At 46.9% G+C, this 24,920-nt stretch overlaps 1 protein-coding gene across 1 annotated transcript in view; it reads left to right on the top strand.

The window, feature by feature from the left end:
• The first annotated feature begins 2,197 nt into the window (after positions 1–2,197).
• Positions 2,198–24,920, top strand: part of LOC144696752 (prostaglandin F synthase 2-like) — a 39,845-nt gene continuing 17,122 nt past the window's right edge. The window contains exons 1-4 of the mRNA XM_078568435.1: positions 2,198–2,348; positions 5,284–5,451; positions 16,303–16,419; positions 23,168–23,248. Coding sequence (XP_078424561.1) covers positions 2,259–2,348; positions 5,284–5,451; positions 16,303–16,419; positions 23,168–23,248 — 456 coding nt within the window. The 5' untranslated portion in view covers positions 2,198–2,258. The remainder of the gene's footprint in view (positions 2,349–5,283; positions 5,452–16,302; positions 16,420–23,167; positions 23,249–24,920) is intronic.

Genomic DNA, 24,920 nt, shown 5'->3' with positions numbered 1-24,920 from the left:
GGTAGGTACTGAGGGAGTGCAGCACTGTCAGAGGGTCAGTAATGAGGGAGTGCTGCACTGTCAGATGGGCGGTATTGAGGGAGTGCAGCACTGTCAGAGAGTCAGTACTGAGAGTGTTGTACTGTTGGAGGGTGAGTACTGAGGGAGTGCTGCATGTTCGAAGGTCAGTACTGAAGGAGTACTGCGCTGTCTGAGGGGCAGTTCTGAGAGAGTGCTGTGCTGTCAGAAGGTCTGTACTGTGGGAGTGCTGCGCTGTCAGAGGGTCTGTACTGTGGGAGTGCTGCACTGTCAGATGGGCAGTATTGAGGGAGTGCTGCACTGTTAGAAGGTCTGTACTGTGGGAGTGCTGCACTGTCAGAAGGTCAGTACTGTGGGAGTGCTGCACTGTCAGAGGGTCTGTACTGTAGGAGTGCTGTGCTGTCAGAAGGTCTGTACTGTGGGAGTTCTGTGCTGTCAGAGGATCTGTAGTGTAGGAGTGCTGCGCTGTCAGAAGGTCAGTACTGTAGGAGTGCTGCGCTGTCAGAGGATCTGTACTGTAGGAGTGCTGCGCTGTCAGAGGATCTGTACTGTGGGAGTGCTGTGCTGTCAGAGGGTCTGTATTGTGGGAGTGCTGCGCTGTCAGAAGGTCTGTACTGTGGGAGTGCTGCACTGTCAGAGGGTCTGTATTGTAGGAGTGCTGTGCTGTCAGAAGGTCTGTACTGTGGGAGTTCTGTGCTGTCAGAGGATCTGTACTGTAGGAATGCTGCGCTGTCAGAAGGTCTGTACTGTGGGAGTGCTGCACTGTCAGAGGGTCTGTAATGTGGGAGTGCTGCGCTGTCAGAAGGTCTGTACTGTAGGAGTGCTGTGCTGTCAGAGGGTCTGTACTGTAGGAGTGCTGCACTGTCAGAGGGTCTGTACTGTGGGAGTGCTGCGCTGTCAGAAGGTCTGTACTGTAGGAGTGCTGTGCTGTCAGAGGGTCTGTACTGTAGGAGTGCTGCACTGTCAGAAGGCCTGTACTGTGGGAGTGCTGCACTGTCAGAAGGTCTGTACTGTGGGAGTGCTGCACTGTCAGAAGGTCAGTACTGTGGGAGTGCTGCACTGTCAGAGGGTCTGTACTGTAGGAGTGCTGTGCTGTCAGAAGGTCTGTACTGTGGGAGTTCTGTGCTGTCAGAGGATCTGTAGTGTAGGAGTGCTGCGCTGTCAGAAGGTCAGTACTGTAGGAGTGCTGCGCTGTCAGAGGATCTGTACTGTAGGAGTGCTGCGCTGTCAGAGGATCTGTACTGTGGGAGTGCTGTGCTGTCAGAGGGTCTGTATTGTGGGAGTGCTGCGCTGTCAGAAGGTCTGTACTGTGGGAGTGCTGCACTGTCAGAGGGTCTGTATTGTAGGAGTGCTGTGCTGTCAGAAGGTCTGTACTGTGGGAGTTCTGTGCTGTCAGAGGATCTGTACTGTAGGAATGCTGCGCTGTCAGAAGGTCTGTACTGTGGGAGTGCTGCACTGTCAGAGGGTCTGTAATGTGGGAGTGCTGCGCTGTCAGAAGGTCTGTACTGTAGGAGTGCTGTGCTGTCAGAGGGTCTGTACTGTAGGAGTGTTGCACTGTCAGAAGGCCTGTACTGTGGGAGTGCTGCACTGTCAGAAGGTCTGTACTGTGGGAGTGCTTCACTGTCAGAAGGTCTGTACTGTGGGAGTGCTGCACTGTCAGAAGGTCTGTACTGTAGGAGTGCTGCGCTGTCAGAAGTGTTGTCCTCTCGTGTGAACCCAAAAGATCCCAAGGCACCACTCCAAAAAACATCAGGGGAGATCTCTCTGGTGCCCTGACCAAGCCCAGTATCAGTAAGGATGATTGCTGTGTGTAGATTGGCTGCCACGTTCCGTCCATCACAAAAGTGACCACCTCAAAAATATTTCATGGGCAGCAAAGAGAGACACCCTCGGATTGTGATAGGTGCGATCTAAACACAAGCCTTCCTTTTCACTCGAGGGCAGGTTGGAAACAAATTGGAGGGGGGAAAAGTAACAAAACGAAGAGTTTAAATCTGAAGGGAGAGTTTTATTTGTGGAGAGAGTGGTGCTTCCATTGTAGCACTCCCCAGTGCAGCCTGTTGGAAGTTTAACACGTTGGTCAGATTGCTGCAGACACAGAATTGGGAGGAGGCCTGAGGAAGAGGGAGGGAGGGTTTGTGTGGGTCTGGCTGGGAACGCCCTGTGCCTAGCTCCTTCTTGGGACAGCCCAGGCTTTATGAACCAGAGCTGCTCCGGCTCCTGCTCCTGCTCCGGAAGGGATGAGTGAAGCGGCGGATCAGCAGCGGCTGCCCTTTAGTGACGGGAACAGCATCCCGATCCTGGGCTTGGGAACCTTCTCCCTGTTCAAGGTGAGGAGGACACGGGGTGGGTGAGGACAGTGCCATTCAGACTCACAGCCCTATAGGTGCCAATGCTGCTTCCAGCCAGCCTCTCCTCTCATTGTAGGAGATCATTAGAGAGATTGAAGGCTGCAAAGTCAGACCCACCTCTACCAGAAGCTCAGCATCGGCACTTTAACAATTCAAACAAAAAGCTAAAAGCTTTAACAATTCATGCAGCTGAGACTGGACCATCACTCCATCTCTCTGCTTTTAAACAACTTAACTTCGGCCTTCACAACCTCAGGAAGCACATTTCCAAAACCTGATGCAGTAATATTAAAAGAAATGGAGTGTGTCCAAGATGTGAGATCTGAAGAGGAGATTAGAGGTACCTTCTCTGGGAGAGTTGTTGGGATCTGAGCCACTCGGTGTGACAAGATGGTGGCAGCTAATTCTCTAAGGAGGTTCAGAAGGGAGCTGGAGAGGTACTTGAGGATGAGGAACTTAGAGGGAAGCTGACAAAAACCAGGAGTTTGAAACTAAGCATGAGTGCTTTTGCACAGGCTGGTGTCCCTGTCTTAGCCTGTAGTGGTCGGCTGCTAACAGTTATTGTGTGGATATTGAGTGGAAACAAGATTGTGCTCATCTCTGATGCCCCTCATGGCTGAATTGCTGATTGAGGGGTTACTTGGTTGAGATACTAGTTGTTCAGCAAGAGGCAGTTTTACAATTAGGGGTGGGACGTTGCGAGGAAAGGGAATTGGATAAATAATCGATGGGAAAACATTTACAGGGCTAAGGGAATTGTGACTAATCAGATAGGTCAGGCAAAGAGCTGGCACAGGCACAGTGGGCTGAATAGCCTCCCCCTGCCCTGTCTTGTACTAGTGTGGTGGAAGTGTGGATCCTTTTTTTAACATGTAGTATTTCAGCAGTTTTTTTGGTAAAGTATTTTCAGATGCGCTAATATAGAGCTGCATTTTCTGGTGGGCCTCAGGAGCCCAGAGTTAGCCCCACATCGGGGGAATCTAGAGCCCGGCCATCTTGTCACCATGTCCACTGGTGCAACTGCCCAGGAGGCAGCCTCCTAACTGGTGCCTCTGTGCTCGCTGTCCTATTAAGGATGGTGGGTGGGCTCCTGAGGCTGGAGGTTCAGTCAGTGGGCCTGCAGCGATGTCAGGCGGGCAGGCCCACTGGGGGAGATGAGTACTGCCCAGGCAGACTGGTGAGTGTGAGGGCGCCTTGAGCTGCCTGGGCAGGAGTGATCAGTTGATCAGTTAAAGAGCACGCAGGGCCATCAGGTTGGAGGGAAATCTTCTCCACAAGACCGGGGAGCAGCCTTTCATCCTCATGGTCCTGTGATTGGGACAAGGAGCCTCCAACTCCATTGGGACCAAAGAGGAGTAGAAATTTAACCGTGAGCCAACAGAGGTTGACCCAAGAGTTCAGTAGCGGTGCATAGTGGCCTTGGCATCAGCAGTTTACACCAGCAGATCCAGCAGAGAGTGCAAAGGAATGTGGCTCTCTCTGATGCCCTGTTGTAAACAGTATCAAACTCTGTGCTCACATGTGTACTTTCAGGCAGATAAACTGGATAAAGAAGAAGAGCTGGAACCTCTTTCTCATTCCCAATCCAGAAGGTGACGTGGCTCAAGCATTAATGTTTATTTAAAATTGATAGCTGCTTTCCCCTGGTAACCTGGTGAGCAAAGGCCCTGTCCAATGGAGGACCAGACTACAAAGTTCCAGGGCTGGAATTCAGTCTGCGAGTTTGCACATGTTAATCTGGATAGCATCTAGAGGCCAGTGATTGGCAGTGGGCCAGGAAGAGAAAGGTTGACCAGCATTCCTCATCTTGGCTATTCATTGAACCCCTTCTGAAACTGAAGGTGTGAGTGTTGGCGAGGGTGGGATTGGACCTGTGTGAGGTACTGGGTAAGGCTGTTTGTGATTGTGGAGCTGGACTGAGCTGAGAGTTAGGATCTCCACGAGAGCTAAGGAGAAAAATAATAGCATTGTCTGCAAGTTGTTTGGAATAAATCTAAATTACTGAGCAGGATGTGTCAAAATGCTCCTGGAGTGAATAGCCTGTGTTGCTTGAACAGAAGGGTGAAGGTTCAGTTTCTGGTTTATTGCTGGAGATAACAATACGCTGTACACATGAAGGATGATTAGCTATTGTGAGCCAAGGAGCTGGCTGCAATAAGACTAGTATTTCTAAATCCAGTCTAAATGTGTTTGTAGTGCTGTGCTAAGTGATGTTATACTCACACTTGAGGTCATAAGAACGTAAGAAATAAGAGCAAGAGTAGACCATTCAGCCCATCAAGCCTGCTCCACCATTCAATATGATTGTGGCTGACCTTTACCTTCAACTCCATTTTCCCGCTCGCTCTCCATGTCCCTTAATTCCCTGAGAGACCAAAATCTGTTCCATTCTTAAACATATTCAACGATGGAGCATCCACAACCCTCTGGGATAGAGAATTCCAAAGATTCACCACCCTTTGGGTGAAGTAATTTCTCCTCATCTCAGCCCTAAATGATGGGCTCCTTATCCTGAGACTGTGCCTCCATGTTCTAGATCCCCCAACCAGGGGAAACAATCTCTTAGTGTCTACCTTGTCAAGCCCCTTTAGAATCTTGTATGTTTCCTGTCTCTGTTTGTTCCAGACTCTGTCTAGCTCCAGACTGCCTGCTATGTGTGGGTTGGATGACCTGGCTGAGGTGAGATCTTCTTCCTGTCTGCTTTCTGTGCTGGAGCAGAGAAGAAGGCCTACAGAAATGGAGCAAGAGCCACCCTTCTACAAGCCAATGGAAATCACCCTACTGCCAATCGCAGTTTTCAAAGGCTTGTCAGAAATGGGGTGAAAGCCTAACTGTGAAGTAGAGTCTGAGGTGAGAGTGGGTGGATGGGTACAGCTGTACATTTTGAATGTAACATTGATGCTTGCTTTGACAGCCCATTAAAGGTGAGACAGTAAAAGCTTTGAAAGCTGCCATTGAAATTGGGTACCGCCACCTAGATGGAGCCTTTATGTACAACAATGAAGATGAAGTTGGCGAGGCCATTCGGGCAAAGATTGCTGATGGCACAGTGAATCGGGAAGACATCTTCTACACCAGCAAGGTACGAAGTGTTCCTTTATACACACCGTCACAGGCAGCTGCTGTGTACTTGGACAAAGCTCCAGGGATAAGACCCCCACCCCCACCCCCTGCCATTTCTGTTGGCTTTCAAGGCAAGAAGGATTTATAAACAAAGGTTTGTGAAAACAGAGAAAGTGAGGTGCAATGGTGAGAGAAGGCAGCGGGGGATGAGTCAGAGGTGGGAGTAACGGTTGAGAGAGGTGATCTAGTGTGGAAAGAGGGGGGTAAATGGGGCCATAGAAAGTGGGGGAGGGGAAGATCAGGAGGGGAGTTGTGGGAGAAAAGGATGGGAGGAGTCGAACTGAGTAAAGAAAGCAAGATGAAGGGGGTGTTTTGGTGAGGTTTAACTTAGTCTGCGAGTGACATGAGATAGGCGGTATAGTTTTGCTAAAACTATTTATTTACACTACTTACAAGTCACTATCTGTTCTGTACCTACTTCTCTTGGAGCCTCTCAGTCATCTGACCACTGATGTTACTCATCATGGTCTCATTAAAATGACCATTAACCCAATACTCTACAGGGGAGGGGAGGACGAAAGGATATGAGGGCTGGTGAAGAGAACATGACATGCGAGGGGCTGGGAGATGAAAGTGGAATGAGGGACTGGGTTTCCCTGGTCAATGTTAAATTGAGAGTAGCAAAGAAAGAGGAAGACAAAGGACGACAGTTTAAGATGCAGAACAGGTGTAAGATTTGAGAACAGCACCAAGATGTTGGCTGCTATCAAGGACCATAAAAGTTGGAGAGCCATAATCACTGATGTTCAAGGAAGAAGTGGAGAGCCCTCAGACCATCCTGGGAGATGGAGGGAAAAACTTGTTCTCTCACTGAATAATTTCTCCTTCAGCTCCTCTCACTTCCTGCAAATAAAAGGTGTGGCTATGGATACTCTTATGGGCCCCATGTCTTTGTGTGGGATATGTAGAAAATTCCTGGTTTCAGACAGCAGTACACCTGCTCCTCCTCTTCAGGTACCATGCTTTACAACATCAGTGATTCTGGCTCTCCAACCTTCATGGTCCTTGATAGCAGCCAACATCTTGGTGCTGTTCTCAGATCTTACACCTGTTCTGCATCTTAAACTGTCGTCCTTTGTCTTCCTCTTTCTTTGCTACTCTCAATTTAACATTGACTCCCAGATGTTCTAGCTTCTCTCTCCAAAGTACATGTCCAAAGATTTGTAGTTGTCTCTTCAATTCTTTCCCCATCACCATTCCTTTTGTCCCTTGTTCTACCCATCCCTTGCTCAAAACCAAAACGTTAACAGGTATTTTGTGTCTGTCTTCACTGAAGAATATTTAGAAAACTTCCCAAAGATACTTGAAAATCAAGAGATGAAAGGGAGGGAGGAGGAACTTGAGGGAAAAAGTACTAAGAAAACTATTAGACATAGAGGCTGGCAAGTCCCCAGGACCAGATGGCCTGCATCCTGGGGCCTTAAAAGAAGTCCCACAGAGATAGCAGAGTGTCCGGTTGTAATCCTCCAGAATTCCTTAGCCAACAGCCGAACTGAAAATCTAAATGACGTGTGGTGATGTCGGGACACACACCCGATGTCACCCTGCATCATTTTACACCTCAGCGAGTGGTCCCCACCCCCACTCACCGAGCCGAAGATTCTGCCCATGGTTTTTGTGAAAGGGAAATTGTATTTAACTAATTTATTAGAATTCTTTGAGGTAGTAACAAGCATCTTGGATAAAGGGGGTCCTTGGCCAGACCCTGGGACGCGGCGGGGAGATCTGTTAGGGGCCAGTAAAGTTTTGTTTGAAATAAAGGTTGAGATTCAAGGCACCTGCTTTTGGAATAAAGCCACAAGATTCTACAGGTTTTGAACAAATAAAAACAAACTTTACTGCACAAAGTTAGAAAAGCAAAACAATTTACAATATTCCTTAAACTCTAACATCAGAATTAACCTGCGTATACATGGATTAACAGACAAACTGTGGTTGGACACCCCACAGAGCACATCAAATGGCAGATGCAGTCAAGACAGATCCCATGGATTTCTCAGCAACCCACCCAAACGTCAGGAACACTGAGAATCACCAAATCTCATTAACACTCTGTCTCCTTCACAAGGGATTCCAATTCTGCACTTTTGAAGATCTAGCCTCGGAACTCCCTCATGGCCACTCTGACTCCGACTGCCTTGATGACTGATCACCTCCTGATAGTTTAATCTCTTCTCCTGAGACCGCATTCTCCAGGATTCTGGAGACTGCTCGCAAGCGACTAATTACCGGCACAATTTGAACGTTTTACCGAGCAGCTAGCTTCACCGAGCTGGCACTGCCCCTGAATTTCTCTGAGCACCAACCTTCCCCAGCTGTCCCAAGTGAACACTGCTTGTGGGTTTACTTGACCCCACTCTCAGTGAACTATCAGTGGCTCCCAGGGATTCTTTTAGCCTTAACCTTTTCCATGGCACGGAGCCACCAAACAGCTCCTGGGCCTTCTCCTGAGTCCCAACTGCACAGCCAGCTCACAGCACTGTTGCTGCCTGGAACCTCTTCTCTGACTGCCTCAACTGACTGACCCTTGAACTGCTCTTCACTGACCCTTGAACTGTTCTGGAGACCAATCAAAACACTCCCACAGGGTCCCACCCTTGTTGCTAGGCAGGAACTAATGTAACAACATTGGAACTTGCTGTACCTTAAAAGGTATAATCCACAGAGACACGCAGATCAATGGATTTCCTAACAGGACGTATAGATGTGGTTTCAAAAAGGCATTTGACAAGATGCCACATTAAAGGTTGCTACAGTAGGGGTAACATGTTAGCATGGATAGAGGATTGGTTAGCTAACAGGAAGCAGAGAGTAGGCAAAAATGAGTCATTTTCAGGTTGGCAAGCTGTAAATAGTGGAGCACCAAAGGGATCAGTGCTGGGGTCTCCACTATTTACAAACTATATCAATGACTTGGATGAAGGGACCAAATGTATGGTAGCTAAATTTGCAGATGACACCAAGATAGGTAGGAAAGTAAGTTGTTAAAACAAAGTGACATAGACAGATTAAGTGAATGGGCAAAAATTTGGCACATGGAGTATAATGTGGAAAAATGTGAACTTATCCACTTTAGCAGGAAGAATAGAGAAAGCAGCATGCTACTTAGATGGAGAGAGATTGCACAACTCTGAGGTACAGAGGGATCTGGGTGTCCTGGTACATGAATCACAAAAAGTTAGTATGGAGGTACAGCAAGTGATTAGGAAGGCAAATGGAATGTTGGCATTTATTGCAAGCGGAATGGAACACATAAGTAGGGAATAAAAACAGAAAATGCTGAAAAAACTCAGCAGGTCTGGCAGCATCTGTGGAGAGAGAAACAAAGTTGACGTTCCGAGTCCATGTGACTCTTCTCAACTCTGAGGAAGAGGCACACAAACTTGAAACGCTAACTCTGTTTCTCTCTCCACAGATGCTTCCAGACCTGCTGGGATTTTCCAGCATTTTCTGTTCTTATTTCAGATTTCCAGCATCCGCAGTATTTTCCATTTATAAAAATAGGGATGTTTTATTGCAGCTCTACAGGGCCTTGGTGAGACCACATCTGGAATACTGTGTACAGTTTTGGTCATCACATTTGAAAAAATATATAATTGCATTTGAAGCAGTTCAGAGAATGTTCACTCAACTCATTCCTGGGATGAAGGGCTTATCTTATGAAGCAAGGGTGAACAGGTTGGGCCAGTACCCATTGGAGTTTAGAAGAATGAGAGGTGATCTTATTGAAACATAGAAGATCCTGAGGGGACTTGATAGGGTGGCTATTGGGATCTTTCCCCCTTGTGGGGAGAATAGAACTAGACAACACAGTTTAAAAATAAGAGGTCTCCCTTTTAAAATGGAGATTAGGAGAATTTTTTTTGAGTGTTCTTGGTGTGTGGAATTCTCTTCCCCAGAAAGCGATGGAGGCTGGGTCATTGAATTTGTTCAAGGCTCAGTTAGACAGGTTTTTGATAGACAAGGGAGTCAAAGGTTATTATGGGGAAGGCAGGAAATTGGAGTGGAGATCACAATCAGATCAGAGCAGGCTCAAAAGGCCAAATGGCCTTCTCCTGCTCCTAAGTCCTAGGTTTCTATTACATCTCCTAACTTTCCCCAGTTCTGATGAAGGGTCCCTGACCTGAAACATTAACTCTGTTTGTCTCTCCACAGATGCTGCCAGGCCTGCTGAGTGTTTCCAGCATTTTCTGTTTTTAACTCCCATTTTAGTGATAAGATTTCACTTCTCTTCACTTGTTGTGGCTTTTGGCTGCTCATGAGTCACCTGACAAGCTGTATACGGCCAACTTTAGCTGCAGGTTCGTAATTAAATTTCACACTGTTCACACTCAGACTGTTCTGTTTCACAGAGCAAGACATTGAAACTCCTTTTTTCAAAAATATTGTCCGCTATTGTGTTGTTTCCTCTGGTCATGATGCTGAGCTGCAGTCCCTATGGGGTTCTTGCTGCTTTGTGGACCTTCATTCAAGAGGCTGTTTGAGTCCCAGACTGTGTCTTTAGCTGGCATGTGAGCCCACAGACGTCCCAGAAGGTGACAGTCCTTAGGAATTGAGTGTTTCTGTTTTCTCTGCCAACTCCCTGCCCTCTCCAATTCATTAAGCTAACTGTGGTATGGCAAAGGTGCCCTTACTGACATCCCCTGGCTCAGCACAGTCTGTAATTGGATTCCTTCATCTAGAAGACTTAGTGCTTTTATATAGTAGATCAAAAATAGCCACATAACCTGAGAAGTTGTGGACTAGACAAAGCTGTCAACATCCTTTGCTCAACTTCTCTCAGCCTGTCTTACAACCAATGTTTAAATGTCATGGAGTCTGTATCTCTCCTCCCCAGCCTGCTTGGTTAATCCAGTTCTTCACTTCTAAATTGATCTTTCACTTGCTTATAGTTCGGTCCTCTAGTCTTGGTAGGCAGCCTTTTTAAAGCAAGATTCACAGTCTCAGCACCTACCTCATACATCATGTACTGAGCTACCTGCACCCCCTCCACCCCACCCAACCCCCAACACCCAACATTGCTCCTGCTTAGAGGAAGGAACATGGTTGTCGTCCCAGCCATTTATATAGGGGAGCTCCTCACCTGGCTTAGCAGTAGGGCTGTACCCTGTAACATTTCAACCGAACTGGGGTTTGTTTCAAAGAGGACCTGAGATCTTGTAGCACTGGAGAAGAGGGCTGGCGTTCTGATTAGAAATATTAGGACACCTCCATCTTTCTGATGAAATACACCAGTCATTTCATAACACCTGCCTCGACCAGCACAGTAACTGAAAAAACACTGACGATATTGACATCGATCCACCCCACAGTTGTGAAGTTCTTGCGACAGAAACTGTTATATATTCAGCCAGAGACATTTAGAATTGGAACTGTATGGACTGTTAAATATGGATCCTTTATTATCCCTTCTGAGCAGACTCCTCCTGCTGGTCCATGTGTGTATGATTGTCTCAAGTGGACAAAATGAACAATGCAATTTTCAGTACACTACAACAGTCACTATTCTTCTTGTGAAACTCAGGCAGCAGGGAATGTCCCTTATGGACCCTGCTCTATATTCTCAGGCTGTCTCCCTGTCCAGTCACGCCAAGGGCCTTGGAGCAACAGTAGTTGGAATGGCAAGTTCTCACTGCTTCTTGATCTGCTGGCAGTGAGAACTGGGGAATTACTTAGTTTCCAAGCACCTGGTCTTTAATAGGAAACCATCAGTATGATTTTTGATTCTCAGTTGGAGAAATGCTGCTTTGTCCTTGTGACTTATCGATTTATCAGCAGAGATTGTCAAGGTGCCACTTTTTCTTTGTGTGGTAAGTAGCAGCAACCACTGTTTCAATATGGCCACAGGAAATGTTTAAATTTTTGGAAAGGCACTCAATGTTCTGCCCATCAAATAACTTCTGCTCTCATTCACCTTGTCACTAATTTCACAGACTTTATTAGACACCAGTATATCAAAGTAGATCAACTTCATCAGACCCCTGACTTTAAATCAGGTGTTTTTCATATGTTGTCTCCTCTCTGCCCTCTGTTAATTTTTCAGCATAGCTACCTTGAACTAGTAAGTGACCATGCCTATGTAGCTTAATTTCCCTGTCTCCATTCATATGTGTGTTTTGGCTGCTGCACTGGACCCGAGCTCTTCACTTCTACTTCCCTTATCTCTCTGTTGATCCTATTTTCTCTTTATCCCTACCTTTATCATTGTTAGCACCATCCAAGCCAGTTGGTGAAGCCGAAACCAAAACACAGAGCTTTTATTTAATGAGAGATTCATTGATTTGTTCAGTTTCCCAGCTGTCCTCCCACACAACCCAGTGTCTCAGCTATCACTTATTTATATATGCTCAAGGACAATTCATACCCATCACCAGTTTCTCTTAACCTTAACAATGTAATTGACAATACATTAACATCATTGTTCCTTCCTTTTCGCCACCTTCTATCCTCAAACCCCAATCCTTCAGCACTGTTCACTTTTCCTACTCTCCAGCTGCCATCCCAGGCTGAACACCCCCCATATCTTCCCTCTCCATTCTCCAAAAGCCCCATTACGGTTCTTTTCACTTTCCCCTCATGAACGGGAACCTCACTTGGCCCCTGCTACTGACCGTCTAGCAGGCACACAGTGGGGGAGTTAATCTGGCCAATCTCCTCCCCGTCCCCCTTGGCCCTTCCATTGATCCCAGCTCTGACCTCGTTGAACTCTGCCAGTGGATCTGCTCTCACCGGCCCTTGCTGCATCTCCCTGCAGAAAATACGTTCACTTGTGAACAAGGCCTTTGCCACCCGTGAGCTTTTTGTGCATGATCACATTGACAACATGGCCTTGATGGAGACATGGATGGAGGGCGGTTACACCTTTCCCCTTAATGAAGCACCCCCCCCAGGCTATACTTTCCACTACCTGCCCAGCTCACGCTGGTAGTGGGGCTGTAGCCTTCACGTTAGCCTGACCCCACCCCCAAGTCCTCTGGAAACGACCACACCTTTGAGCATCTCATAGGAACATACGAATTAGAAGCAGGAGTAGGCCACTCGGTCCCTTGAGCCTGCTCTGCCATTCAATAAGATTGTGGCTGATCTGATTCTAACCTCCCACCTACCCCCGATAACCTTTCACCCCATTGTTTATCAAGAATCTATCTAGCTCTGCTTTAAAAATATTCAAAGATTCTGCTTCCACTGCCTTTTGAGCAAGAGAGTTCCAAAGACACAACCCTCTGAGAGAAAAAGTTTCTCCTCATCTCTATCTTAAATGAGCGACCCCTTATTTTTAAACAGTGACCCCTCGTTCTAGATTCTCCCACAAGAGGAAACATCCTCTCCACATCCACCCTGTCAAGACCCCTCAGGATCTTAAAGGTTTCAATCAAGTCGCCTCTTACTCTTCTAAACTCCAGCGGATACAAGACTAACCTGTCGAACCTTTCCTCATAAGGCAACCCACCCATTCCTGGTATTAGTCCGGTAAACCTTCTCTGAATTGCTTCCAAGCATTTACATCTATCCTTAAATAAGGAGACTAATACTGTACACAGTACTCCAGATGTGGTCTCACCAGTGTCCTGTACAACTGAAGCATAACCTTCCTATTCATGTAATCAATTCCCCTCGCAATAAATGATAACATTCTATTAGCTTTGCTAATTACTCACTGTACCTGAATACTAGCCTTTTGTGATTCATGCACTAGGACACCCAGAACTGGCTGAATCTCAGAGCCCTGCAATCACTCACCATTTAGATAATGTGCTTTTTTACTCTCCCTGCATAAATGAACGTTTTCACATTTGCCCAAATTATACTCCTTTTGCCAGATCTTTGCCCGCTCACTTAACTTATCTATGTCCCTTTGTAGCCTCGTTATGTCCTCTTCACAACTTACTTTTCTATCTATTTTTGTGCCATCAGCAAATTTGGCAACCAAACCATCCATCCCTTCATCCAAGTCATTTATATAAATTGTAAAAAGTTGAGGCCCCAGCACTGATCCCTGTGGCACACCACTTGTCACATCTTGCCAACCAGAAAAAGACCCATTTATGCCAACTCTCTGCTTCCTGTTAGCTACCCAATCTTCTATCCATCCCATTATGTTACCCCCTACACCATGAGCTTTTATTTTCCACAATAACCTTTGATGTGGCACTTTATCAAATGCCTTCTGGAAATCTAAGTACAGTACATCTACCACTTCCCCTTTACCCACAGCACATGTGACTCTTTCAAAGAACTCCAATAAATTGGCTAAACATGATTTCCCTTTTACAAAACCATGTTGACTCTGTCCGGTTGCTTTGAATTTTTCTAAGTGCCCTGCTATAACATCTTTAATAATAGCTTCTAACATTTTCCCCATGACAGATGTTAGGGAACTGGTCCTCTTTAAACAGTTCAATATGGTTTTGGTTAGCTGGTGAAGTTATAGGTAGATCTCACTCAGTCACAATTTCCCATCATCGTGACACAAGCGCTTTGTGATGTTTTATTGTATTAAATGTGCTGAATGTTGAGAGTGGTGGAAGGGGTCTGTGTTTCTGTTCAGATTACAGCACCTTTGCTGGGAAGTAAAGCAAGAGTTGCTGCCAATTGATTTCAATGTACTGTGTGCCTTGTAGTGTTATCAAGCCAAGGGTTTTACACAGCCCAAAACTGGACATTCATGAGGTACTGTGGGCCATCAGCACCAGCTGAATTGAATACTGCTACCATCTATAACCATAGAACCATAGAACACTACAGCACAGAAAACAGGCCATTCGGCCCTTCTGGTCTGTGCCGAAATATTATTCCGCTAGTCCCATTGACCTGCACCTAGTCCATAACCCTCCAGACCTCTCCCATCCATGTATCTATCTAATTTATTCTTAAAACTTAAGAGTGAGCCCGCATTTACCACGTCAGATGGTAGCTCATTCCACACTCTCACCACTCTCTGAGTGAAGAAGTTCCCCCTAATGTTCCCCCTAAACCTTTCCCCTTTCACCCTAAAGCCATGTCCTCTCGTGTTTATTTCTCCTAATCTGTGCTGTAGTGTTCTATGGTTCTGTAACCTCATGGCCTGATACATGCTGTGATCACCATTAGCGAGGAGACTAACCCTGGTTCACTGCAGAAGGCTATGCCAGGAGCAGCACCCTGGCATGCTTTGGAATGATGTATGAGTGAAGGTGCCACACAAGGCTACCTTGGCTTGCTTGGCTGCAAAAGCAGCAAACTATTTACAGGTAAATAGGCCCACAACTAACTGGTCAGAACAAAGCTCTGCGGCCCTACATTATCCAGCAGAGAATGGACAACTGACCAGAACAATGAGCATCTCCATCCTCCAGCATGGTACAGCAAAGGCTGAAATGGTTACAAGTGTCTTCAGACAAAAGTAGTCGGTGGATAGACCAACTCCCGCTCCCGACATCCCGCCAGTGTCTCGACAAAAGCAGAATACTGTGGGAGCTGGAAAGCTGAAGGTAAAAACCAAAAATGCAGGAATCACTTAGCAGGTTAGGAATTCATCCAGGTACATGGGAATAGGCCATTCAGCCCCTTGAACCTGTTCCACAATTCCATGAGGTTTTAGGATTACATAGTATTAGATAGATAAATGGCAAGAAACAGGCCATTCTCTTTTTTTCTTCATTCTTTCATGGGATGTGGGCATCACTGACAAGGTCAGCATTGCTGCCCATCCCTAACTGCCCTTGAAGTGAATGCTATGCTCGGCCATTTCAGAGGGCAGTTAAGAGTGAACCACATTGCTATGGGTCTGGAGTCACATGTAGGCCAGACCAGGTAAGGACAGCAGATTTCCTTCCTTAAAGAACATTAGTGAACCAGATAGGTTTTTACCAACCTGTCTATGCATTTATTCTCCAATCGAGCCTCCACCCATCTGTCTTAAATCTAATTTGATCGTCATAATCATCTATTCCATTCTCCCTAATGTTTGTCTAGTTTTCCCTTAAATGTATCTATACTATTCATTTCAACCTCTCCCTGTAGTGAGTTCCATATTCTCACCACTCATTGGATAGAGAAGTTTCTGCTGAATTCCTTATTGGATTTCTTGGTGACTGTCTTATATTGTTGGCCTCTTCCTTTGCTCTTCCCCACAGGAAAAGAAGATTCCTATAGCACTTTTCATGACCATCAGGTGTCTCAAAGTGCTTTACAGCCAATGAAGTCACATACAAAGATACGAAATAGGAGCAGAAGTAGGCCATTCGGCACCTCGAGCCTGCTGCACCATTCAATAAGATCATGGCTGACTTGTTTGTGTTTCAAGTTCCACATTCCCATCTACCCCGATAACCTTTGATTCCCTTGCCTAACAAGATTCTATCTACCTTTGCCTTAAAAATATTCAATGGCCCTGCCTCCACCACCTTCTGAGGCAAAGAGTTCCAAAGTCGCACAACCCTCTGAGAGAAAAAAATTCTCCTCATCTCTGTCCTAAAAGGGTGACCCCTAATTGTAATGAAACCATGAATTCAGAGGGAGCCATAACTGCCTTACGCATAACTGTAACCTGTTTATTTATGGCATTTGTCTATTTAAAGCTTGATTGACCTAAAAAGGACAGTCTAAGTTGAACATCGCAACTGTGATCGAGATTCTAGGATCCCATTGAGCAAAATGAGGGCAATCAGCTAGTGGGTTAAAATTTGAATAAACTGTGTTGGGTGACCAGAATACTACGATCTATAAACATGCCCGGAAGATCATGGAGGACACCTTAATGTTCAGAATAAAAGCAGCTGCATTGGAAGGTTTTCTGATTGATCTAACAACCCTTGTGTTTTGACTGTAGCTATGGATGACCTATCTTTCTCCCAGCCTGGTCCAGAAAGCCCTTGAGGCAACATTGAACTGCCTGAAGCTGGACTACGTTGATCTATACCTTATGCACTGGCCTATGGGTTTGAAGGTAAAGTAAAAATTAGTAATAAAAATTAGTGAAAGGTGGAGCTCCCAATGCCCTGTGAGTGAACAGGCTTGTCTAGTACTGAGCTAAACAAATGAGAATTCCCAGCTTCAATCCTCAGTCTGTGCTGGGTTAGCTGATCTCAATCAAGGTTCAACAACTGCCCTCGGAGATCTTGTGTTAGAGTAGCCAGGGTTCCCCCTCATGATAATTCTCCAACTACCCCAGCGCCAGTTCCAACTCACAGTTTGGGATTTGGTGGTCATTTTCTAGGAACAAAAAACAGCTGTCTGAACATGTATCTTGAGGCAGAGGCTGACCTGAAAGGTGATCATTTCCACAGCCCCATGCTCAATTAGTCACAGACACAGGAGATGATTTAAAATTCACAGAGGCCTCAAACACTGGCCCATTTGCTAGCAATCGTCAGTCATTCAGATGTCTAGAACTGCGGTGTTGACAATATTTCTTGTCTCTTTGGTCCTTCAAAAGAGGCTTTTTTACGAATTAACACATTCAGCAGAAGTGAGTTAATAAGGGGGAGATCTTTTAGACCATCAGCCAGACAGAGGAGACAGACAATGATCCCATCTTTCAATGTTAATTAACAAGGTCCTTGAGTGAGGTAGTGTTAAGGATATTAGTTAATTTTGTAATGTTGCTCAAGCAGAAGCTAAACAAATTGTGCGAAGTGGCTTTAACGGTTTTTGTGTGCCATTGCAAAAAACAGCTTACAATGGAACCAAATCATAGCTTGTTAAGTGTAAACTCTAATTGCCCTCTGCAGGGCCCGAGTAAGCTTCTCAGTTCCCACCACGACTTGCTTAAGAGCAATTAGTGATGGGCAATAAATAAAGCTGACTTTGCCACATTCTGTGGCTAAATTAAAAGAAATGCCCCAAATTTATGGGCTAAAACCTGCCTTTACAAGAGGCCTGTTTTATTAACGCAGCACCCACTCAGCACCTTTTTACACCCTTTCCCCAAATGATTAGCATTTAAAAATTAGAAAGCCAAGCTGCTTCTCCAACCGGAGTCTATGAAAGAGTGCCATCCTTTCCTGCCTCTATCCCCTGGTCCTCCAGGGGGTGTATACACGGTGTGGTATACTGCTGTCATCTGGGAGGACGGCCTGGAGTCACCCACCAATTGGAGCGTCTTCACTTTGACAGCCCCTGATGTGTGATCAGAATGTACAACAGCGCCCACTGCGCTGGGGTAAGCCTCCACATTAGATTTTCACTTCTTCCATTTCGATCTTTCGCTAAAATACACTTAGAGTGTTTCTTAAAGCTCTCCAGAGTGTTTACCCCCATAGACAGTTACCTATCTATAAGTAGCTGCAATTCCTCCCATCAGCTCCTGCTCCCTCTTGCTCCAGACCAGGACTGTAGAGGGCACAATGAATAACCGGGCAGGTGACCCTGCCCACTTGGCTGGTTCTGTGTCAGCAGCAAATTATTGGAGGATAAATTTAACCTGGGCCACAAAATGGATGCTGACTGGTCTCTGATTCCCACATACTGGGTTCTTAACCACCTTGCTGCTTGGTCTGTGACTCTGTGTTCCCACAGTTCACATTTTCTGTAAAATCCCACAACAGCAGAAGCCCTAGAGGATTATAGAAAGTGCAGGGGGTAAAAAAGAAATTAGGAGAGCAAAGAGGGGTTATGAAAAAACACTGGTGGGTAAAATAAAGGAAAATCCAAAGATGTTTTATAAGTATATTAGGGGCAAGAGGATAACCAGGGAAAGAGTAGGGCCCAGGGAACAAAGTGTCAATCTGTGTGAGGAACTGGAAGATGTAGATGAGGATTTAAATGAGTACTTTGCATCTGTATTCACTATAGAGAAGGACAGTGTAGGTGTAGAAACCAGGGAGGGGGACTGTGATATAGTTGAACAAATTAGCATTGAAAGGGAGGGTGGTATTAGCAGTTTTAGCGGGCTTAAAAGTGGATAAATCCCCAGACCCAAATGACATGTATCCCAGGCTGCTGTGGGAGGCAAGGGAGGAGATTGCAGGGGCCCTGACATTAATTTTCAAATCCTCTCTGGCCATAGGAGAGGTGCCAGAGGACTCGAGGACAGCTAGTGTGGTACCATTATTCAAGAAGGGTGGTAGGGATAAACCAGGGAACTATAGGCCAGTGAGTCTGACGTCAGTGGTAGGGAAAATTTTGGAAAAAATTCAGAGGGACAAAATTAATCCCTACTTGGAGAGGCAAGGGTTAATCAAGGATAGTCAGCTTTGTCAGAGGGAGATCATTTCTAACAAATTAGATTGAATTTTTCGAGGAGGTGACTACATGTGTAGGTGAAGGTAGTGCGGTTGATGTAGTCTACAAGGACTTCAGTAAGGCTTTTGACAAGGTCTTGCATGGGAGACTGGTCAAGAAGGTAAGAGCTCATGGGATCCATTGCAATTTGGCAAATTGGATCCAAAATTAGCTTAGTGGCAGGAGGCAGAGGGTGATGGTCGAAGGTTGTTTTTGTGACTGGAAGCCTGTGTCCAGTGCTGTACCATAGGGCTCGGTGCTGGGTCCCTTGCTGTTTGTAGTGTAAATTAATGATCTAGACATGAATGTAGGTGGTATGGTCAGTAAGTTCGCAGATGGCACGAAAATTGGTGGTGTGGCAAATAGCAAGGAGGAAAGCCTTAGACTACAGGACGATATAGACGGGCTGGTCAGATGGGCAGAACAGTGGCAAATGGAATTTAATCCTGAAAAGTGTGAGGTGATGCATTTTGGGAAGATTAACAAGACAAGGGAATACACGATGAATGGTAGGACCCTAGGAAGTACAGAGGATCAGAATGACCTTGGTGTGCACGTCTATAGATCTCTGAAGGCAGCAGGACAGGTAGATAAGGTGGGTAAGAAGGCATATGAGATATTTGCCTTTATTAGTCGAGGCATTGAATGCAAGAGCAGGGAGGTTATGTTAGAGCTGTATAAAATGTTAGTTAGGCCACAGCTGGAGTACTGTGTGCAGTTCTGTTCACCACACTATTGGAAGCATGTGATTGCACTTGAGAGGCTGCAGAGGAGATTCACCAGGATTTGCCTGGGCTGGAGCGTTTCAGGTGTGAAGAGAAATTGGATAGGCTGGGGTTGTTTTCCTTAGAGTAGAGAAGGCTGAGGGGAGGCCTTGATAGAGGTGTATAAAATTATATGGGGCAAAGATAGGGTAGATAGGAAGAAAATTTTCCCCTTAGTGGAGGGGACAATAACCAGGGGGCATAGATTTAAGAGAAGGGGCAGGAGGTTTAGAGGGGATTTGAAGAAAAGTTTTTTCGCCCAGAGGCTGGAGAGTATCTGGAACTCACTGCCTGAAAGGGTGGTAGAGGCAGGAACCCTCACAACATTTAAGAAGTATTTAGATGAATACTTGAAATGCCATAGCGTACAAGGCTATGGACCAAGTGCTCGAAAATGGGATTAGAGTAAATTGGGGCTTGATGACCAGCGTGGACACAATGGGCCGAAGGGCCTCTTTCCGTGCTGTATAACTCTATGACTCTATAAGCTGTGAATCTGCCGTGCCCGAGCAGACAAAAGGCCTGCTGAGACACCAGAAATCAGGGACAAATGCATCTTAGAAAGGCCTGATGCAGGACAGAAGACCGAGTTACAGGATGGTCCCGGAAATTCCAGGGCAGTTGGTTGCCCTGGACTCCTGAAGACCCAGTGAAGCCCCTTTCACCCAGCTTCCTGGCCCAAGATGGCCGCATGGTCCCTGCTGCACATTGCCTCCTATAAAGGTGGTGGCACATTGCCCCCTATAAAGATGGTGGCTGCACATGCTCCCTGATGTATATTGCCCCCTATAAAGATGGCAGCAGCACATGCTCCCTGATGCATGTTGCCCCCTATAAAGATGGTGGCACATTGCCCCCTATAAAGATGGTGGCTGCACATACTGCCTGCTACACATTGCCCTCTATAATGATGGCAGCCACATGTGCTGCTCTGGGTACACCAATCCAAAGCCACCTTGTGTCCGATGACAGAAGTGCGGCTGTGCAAATAACTTTAAAAGTACAGGACAAACAAAGTCCTGGGGAGAAATAAGGGATGCAGGACAATGAGCAAAATATTATGGGATAACTTAAAAAAACAGTACAGTTGGTCACCCTGAAGGAAATAAACCCACAGGGTGACAGGGATTGAGCTGGGCAGTGGGACTGACTAGATTGCTCCGGGCATGGACTCAATGGGCCAAGAGCCTTCCTTCTGTGCCGTAAATGACTCTATAACAGTTCTATTGCCCCCTCAGTACTGCACCAAGTCTGGACAGTGTGCCGCTGGGTGATTCGACTGTGCGAGCTGGCATAGTCAAACTTAACCCTTTCCTCACCTGTGCATTTTCTGGCCAGGAGCTGGTAGATAACACTTGTGGGTTGCCGCCATATCTGACTTTCCCTCCCTACCACCTATCACCCTCCCAGAAGCACTCAAGCTAGTACCATTCCTGCCATCACTTAACTGAGGATTTGCCAGATATTGGAAATGTAACTTTACTGCGCTTTATATCTCAACACAGCACTGGCATTGTATCAATTATGAGACCATTGAGGAAGCACGTGCTCTTCCTCATAAAACCAGGGACAACTGGAAAATTACTAACAGAATTTCCATTTCTAAATGTCTAATTTCAGTGGATTGTATCCTATCTTCTTTCTTAATGTCTCCAAGCTGATCTTGTCCATAAGACCCACCTCTTGCGTCCTCAATCCTACACCAATAAAACTATTGACTGAAACAGTCCTTAACAAAGTCCCAAATGTCATTCTTTGTGATTGTGGTAAATTATCCCTTGTCATCCTTCTCAACCTGTCTATAACCTTCAAGATGGTGACTGCACCATCCTCTTCCATCACCTCTCCACTGTGGTCCAGCTGGGTGGCTCTACACTCGCCTGGTCACGTTCTTATCTATCTAATCATAGTCCGAGAGTCACCAGCAATGACTGCTCTTCTTGCTTCTGCACCGTAACCTCTGGTGTCCCACAAGGACCTATCCTTTGCCCCCCTCTATTTCTCATTTGCCCCCTATCCTTCACAATATAACCCGCTGACAATAACATCAAGAACCATAGAGAATTTATGACACAGAAAGAGGCCACTCGGCCCATCGTATCTACACCGGCTGAAAAACGAGCCACCCAGTCTAATCCCACTTTCCAGCATTTGGTCCGTAGCCCTGCAGGTTACAGCACTACAGCTGCATACCCAGACACCTTTAAATCAGCTGAGGATTTCTGTCTCCACCACCCTTTCAGGCAGTGAGTTCCAGACCTCTACATTCCTCTCGATGAAAAACGTTTTCCTCATCTCCCCCCTAATCCTCCTACTAATCACAGTAAATCTATGCCCCCTAGTCACTGACCTCTCTGCTAAAGTAAAAAGGCCCTTCCCATCCACTCTATCCAGGCCCCTCACAATTTTGTACATCTTAATCAAACCTCCTCTCAGCCTCCTCTGCTCCAAGGAGAACAACCCCAACCTATCCAATCTTTCCTCATAGCTGCAATTTTCCAGTCCTGGCAACATCCTCCTAAATCTCGGCAATTCAATCCTTTCAGTAATGTAGTAACCAGAACTGCACACGTTACTCAAAGTTGTAACATGTACGGTGACCACTTGGCCCTATCTCACCACCAGCTCTCTGGACTCGTCCACTGTCTCCAACATGTTATGCCGCTTGTCCGGCATCCAGTACTGGAGCAGAAATTTCCTCTAGCTAAATATTGGGAAGTCTGAAGCCATTGCCTTTCATTCCTGCCCCAAACTCTGTTGCCGGCAGCTGTTTCCATTCCTACCAACTGCCTGACACTGATCCAGACTCGGTGTTGTGTTTGAGCCTGGGATGAGATTCTGATCCTATATCTGTGCCATCAATAAGATTGCCTACTTTCACCTCCATAACATTCCCTTACTCCGGCATAACTGCTGCAGACACTCTCGATCGTGCCTTGGTAACCTCAAGACAACTATTTCAATGCTGTCCGGGTCTCCCATCTTCCACCCTTCATAGACTTGAGTTCATTCAAAATCCTGCTGCCCCTATCTTAATTTTCTTCAAGTCTTGCCCACACTGGGTCACCAACTCTTATGAAATAAAATAGAGGACACTTCAACTGTCAAGAGGGGATGCGGGGGCGTGCTGGTGACCATAGAGTAAGGGGTAGGTGCCGGTCACCATGCCAGAGTATGGGGGAGGGGTCTCTGGCGACCATAAGAGCAAGGTGGGTGGGTTGGGTGGGGGTGGGCGGGGTCAGGCTGGAAGTTAGGGGAAACAAAACTTACAACTGATCTTCCAAAATGACAACATTATTACCGCTCGTTGGCCGACTCAGATTCTGCTCAGGTTGCAATCCCGCTCAAGTCACTCAAACTCCCCTTGGAGTTTCTCTGTAACCTTCTCCAGTCTTATGAACCTTGTGAGGTTTCTTCGCTTTCTTCAATTTTGGCCCCTTCACATTCCTGGTTTTAATTGCCTCATGGCTGGCTGCCATACTTCATCCACATGCCTTTTCAGGGAGCTCTGGAATTGCCTAAGCCTCTCTGCAACGCTCCTTAAAGCCCACCTCTTTGTCCAAACCTTTGGGCATCCATACCTGATATGGCCTTATATGCCTCGGTAATCAATCATTTTCAATTCATCGCCATCTTGTTTAAGCACCTTGGGAAGTTTTGCTATGATGGAGGTGCTATATGAATACAAGTTGTTGTTGTTTGTTGCAGCCAAGTGAAGAGGAGTTGTACCCTACGGATGCAAGTGGAAATATTCTTCAGCTCGATGTGGATTTCTGTGAAACTTGGGCGGTAGGTACTTACTGTCAGAAGTAGAATTGTAAGTGACAATTGGGAGTATTCATAACTAAAACTAAAGTCCTTTGATCCCTTTTTATTTATTCTTTTATGGGATGGTGGGTGTTGCTGGCTGGGCCAGCATTTATTGCCCATCCCTAATTGCCCTTGAGAAGGTGCAAGGATCTTGTGAGTTGTTAAAAAATGAAATATTAAGGGATGCTTACAGTTCCAAACCCATAAGCTTTATCATGGGGAGAGCAGAATGGATATGTGTACAAATAAGGGAACTTAATAACAAGTCAAGGGGAGGAGCTGACAAGTGTAGTTAAAAAAAAGCAAAGTGGAGAAAATGATGGACCTTAAGAGGGAGAAATCTCCAGAACCAGATGCTTTCCACTACAAGCTACTAAAAGAAATAAGGGAGGGAGTTGCTGATGCATTAATGCCAATTTTTCAGCTTTGGGAATTGTCTTGGGTTGCAAAATTGCAAATGTCATTCAGTTACTTGGGCCTGAATTTCTTGCTCGTCGGGCGTGCGTGATTTGTGGGCTCGGGAGCGGACAGGAAACAGGCCCCCGACCGTGATCAGCCCCCGACCGTGATCGGCCCCCGACCGTGATCGGCCCCCGACTGTGATCGGCCCCCGACCGTGATCGGCCCCCGACTGTGATCGGCCCCCGACCGTGATCGGCCCCCGAATGTGATCAGCCCCTGGCCCCCAACTGTGATCGGCCCCCGACCGTGATCGTCCCCCGACCGTGATCGTCCCCCGACCGTGATCGTCCCCCGACCGTGATCGGCCCCCGAATGTGATCAGCCCCTGGCCCCCAACCGTGATCGGCCCCCAACCGTGATCTGCCTCCGACCGTGATCAGCCCCCGACCGTGATCGGCCCCCAACCGTGATCTGCCTCCGACCGTGATCAGCCCCCGACCGTGATCGGCCCCTGACCCCCGACCGTGATCGGCCCCCGACTGTGATCAGCCCCCATCCATGATCGGCCCCCGACTGTGATCGGCCCCCGACTGTGATCGGCCCCCGTCCGTGATCGGCCCCCGTCCGTGATCGGCCCCCGTCCGTGATCGGCCCCCGTCCGTGATCAGCCCCCGTCCGTGATTGGCCCCCGACCGTGATCAGCCCCTGATCCCCGACCGTGATCAGCCCCCGACCGTGATCGGCCCCCGACCGTGAACGGCCCCCCGACAGTGACCAGCCCCTGACCCCCTGACTGTGATCGGCCCCCGTCCGTGATCAGCCCCCGACCGTGATCGGACCCCGACCGTGATCAGCTCCCGACCGTGATCGGCCCCCGACCGTGATCGGCCCCTGACTGTGATCAGCCCCCATCCGCGATTTCACGCTGGCTGGAGAATTAACGGCTAGCTCGCATGAAACGGATGCTGGGAAAGGCTCAGCACTACCGGTGAGGGCAGGAAGAGCGAGTCACCCCGGGTGCTGGTGAGCGCTTCCAGTGAGCTCCCTGAAGGCAGGCAGCTGCCCCACGGAGCTGCAGACCTCCACAGAATAAAGGAAACAAGAACAATGCTGCAAAATATGTCCTTGCAGCACAATCAAGCACCTGAAAGGACACCTCATTAAAAGACAGGCTCCAGATATCTCATTTTATTTCATTTCCCCACAGAGATTTCATCCTGCCCTGGATCGAGGTTCGAGCAAAAATGTA

Source organism: Cetorhinus maximus, chromosome 22 (genome assembly GCF_964194155.1).
Source record: "Cetorhinus maximus chromosome 22, sCetMax3.hap1.1, whole genome shotgun sequence".
Lineage (NCBI taxonomy): Eukaryota > Metazoa > Chordata > Chondrichthyes > Lamniformes > Cetorhinidae > Cetorhinus > Cetorhinus maximus.
Note: the sequence above shows the minus strand (reverse complement) of the source record. Positions and strands in the feature narration are given on the sequence as shown.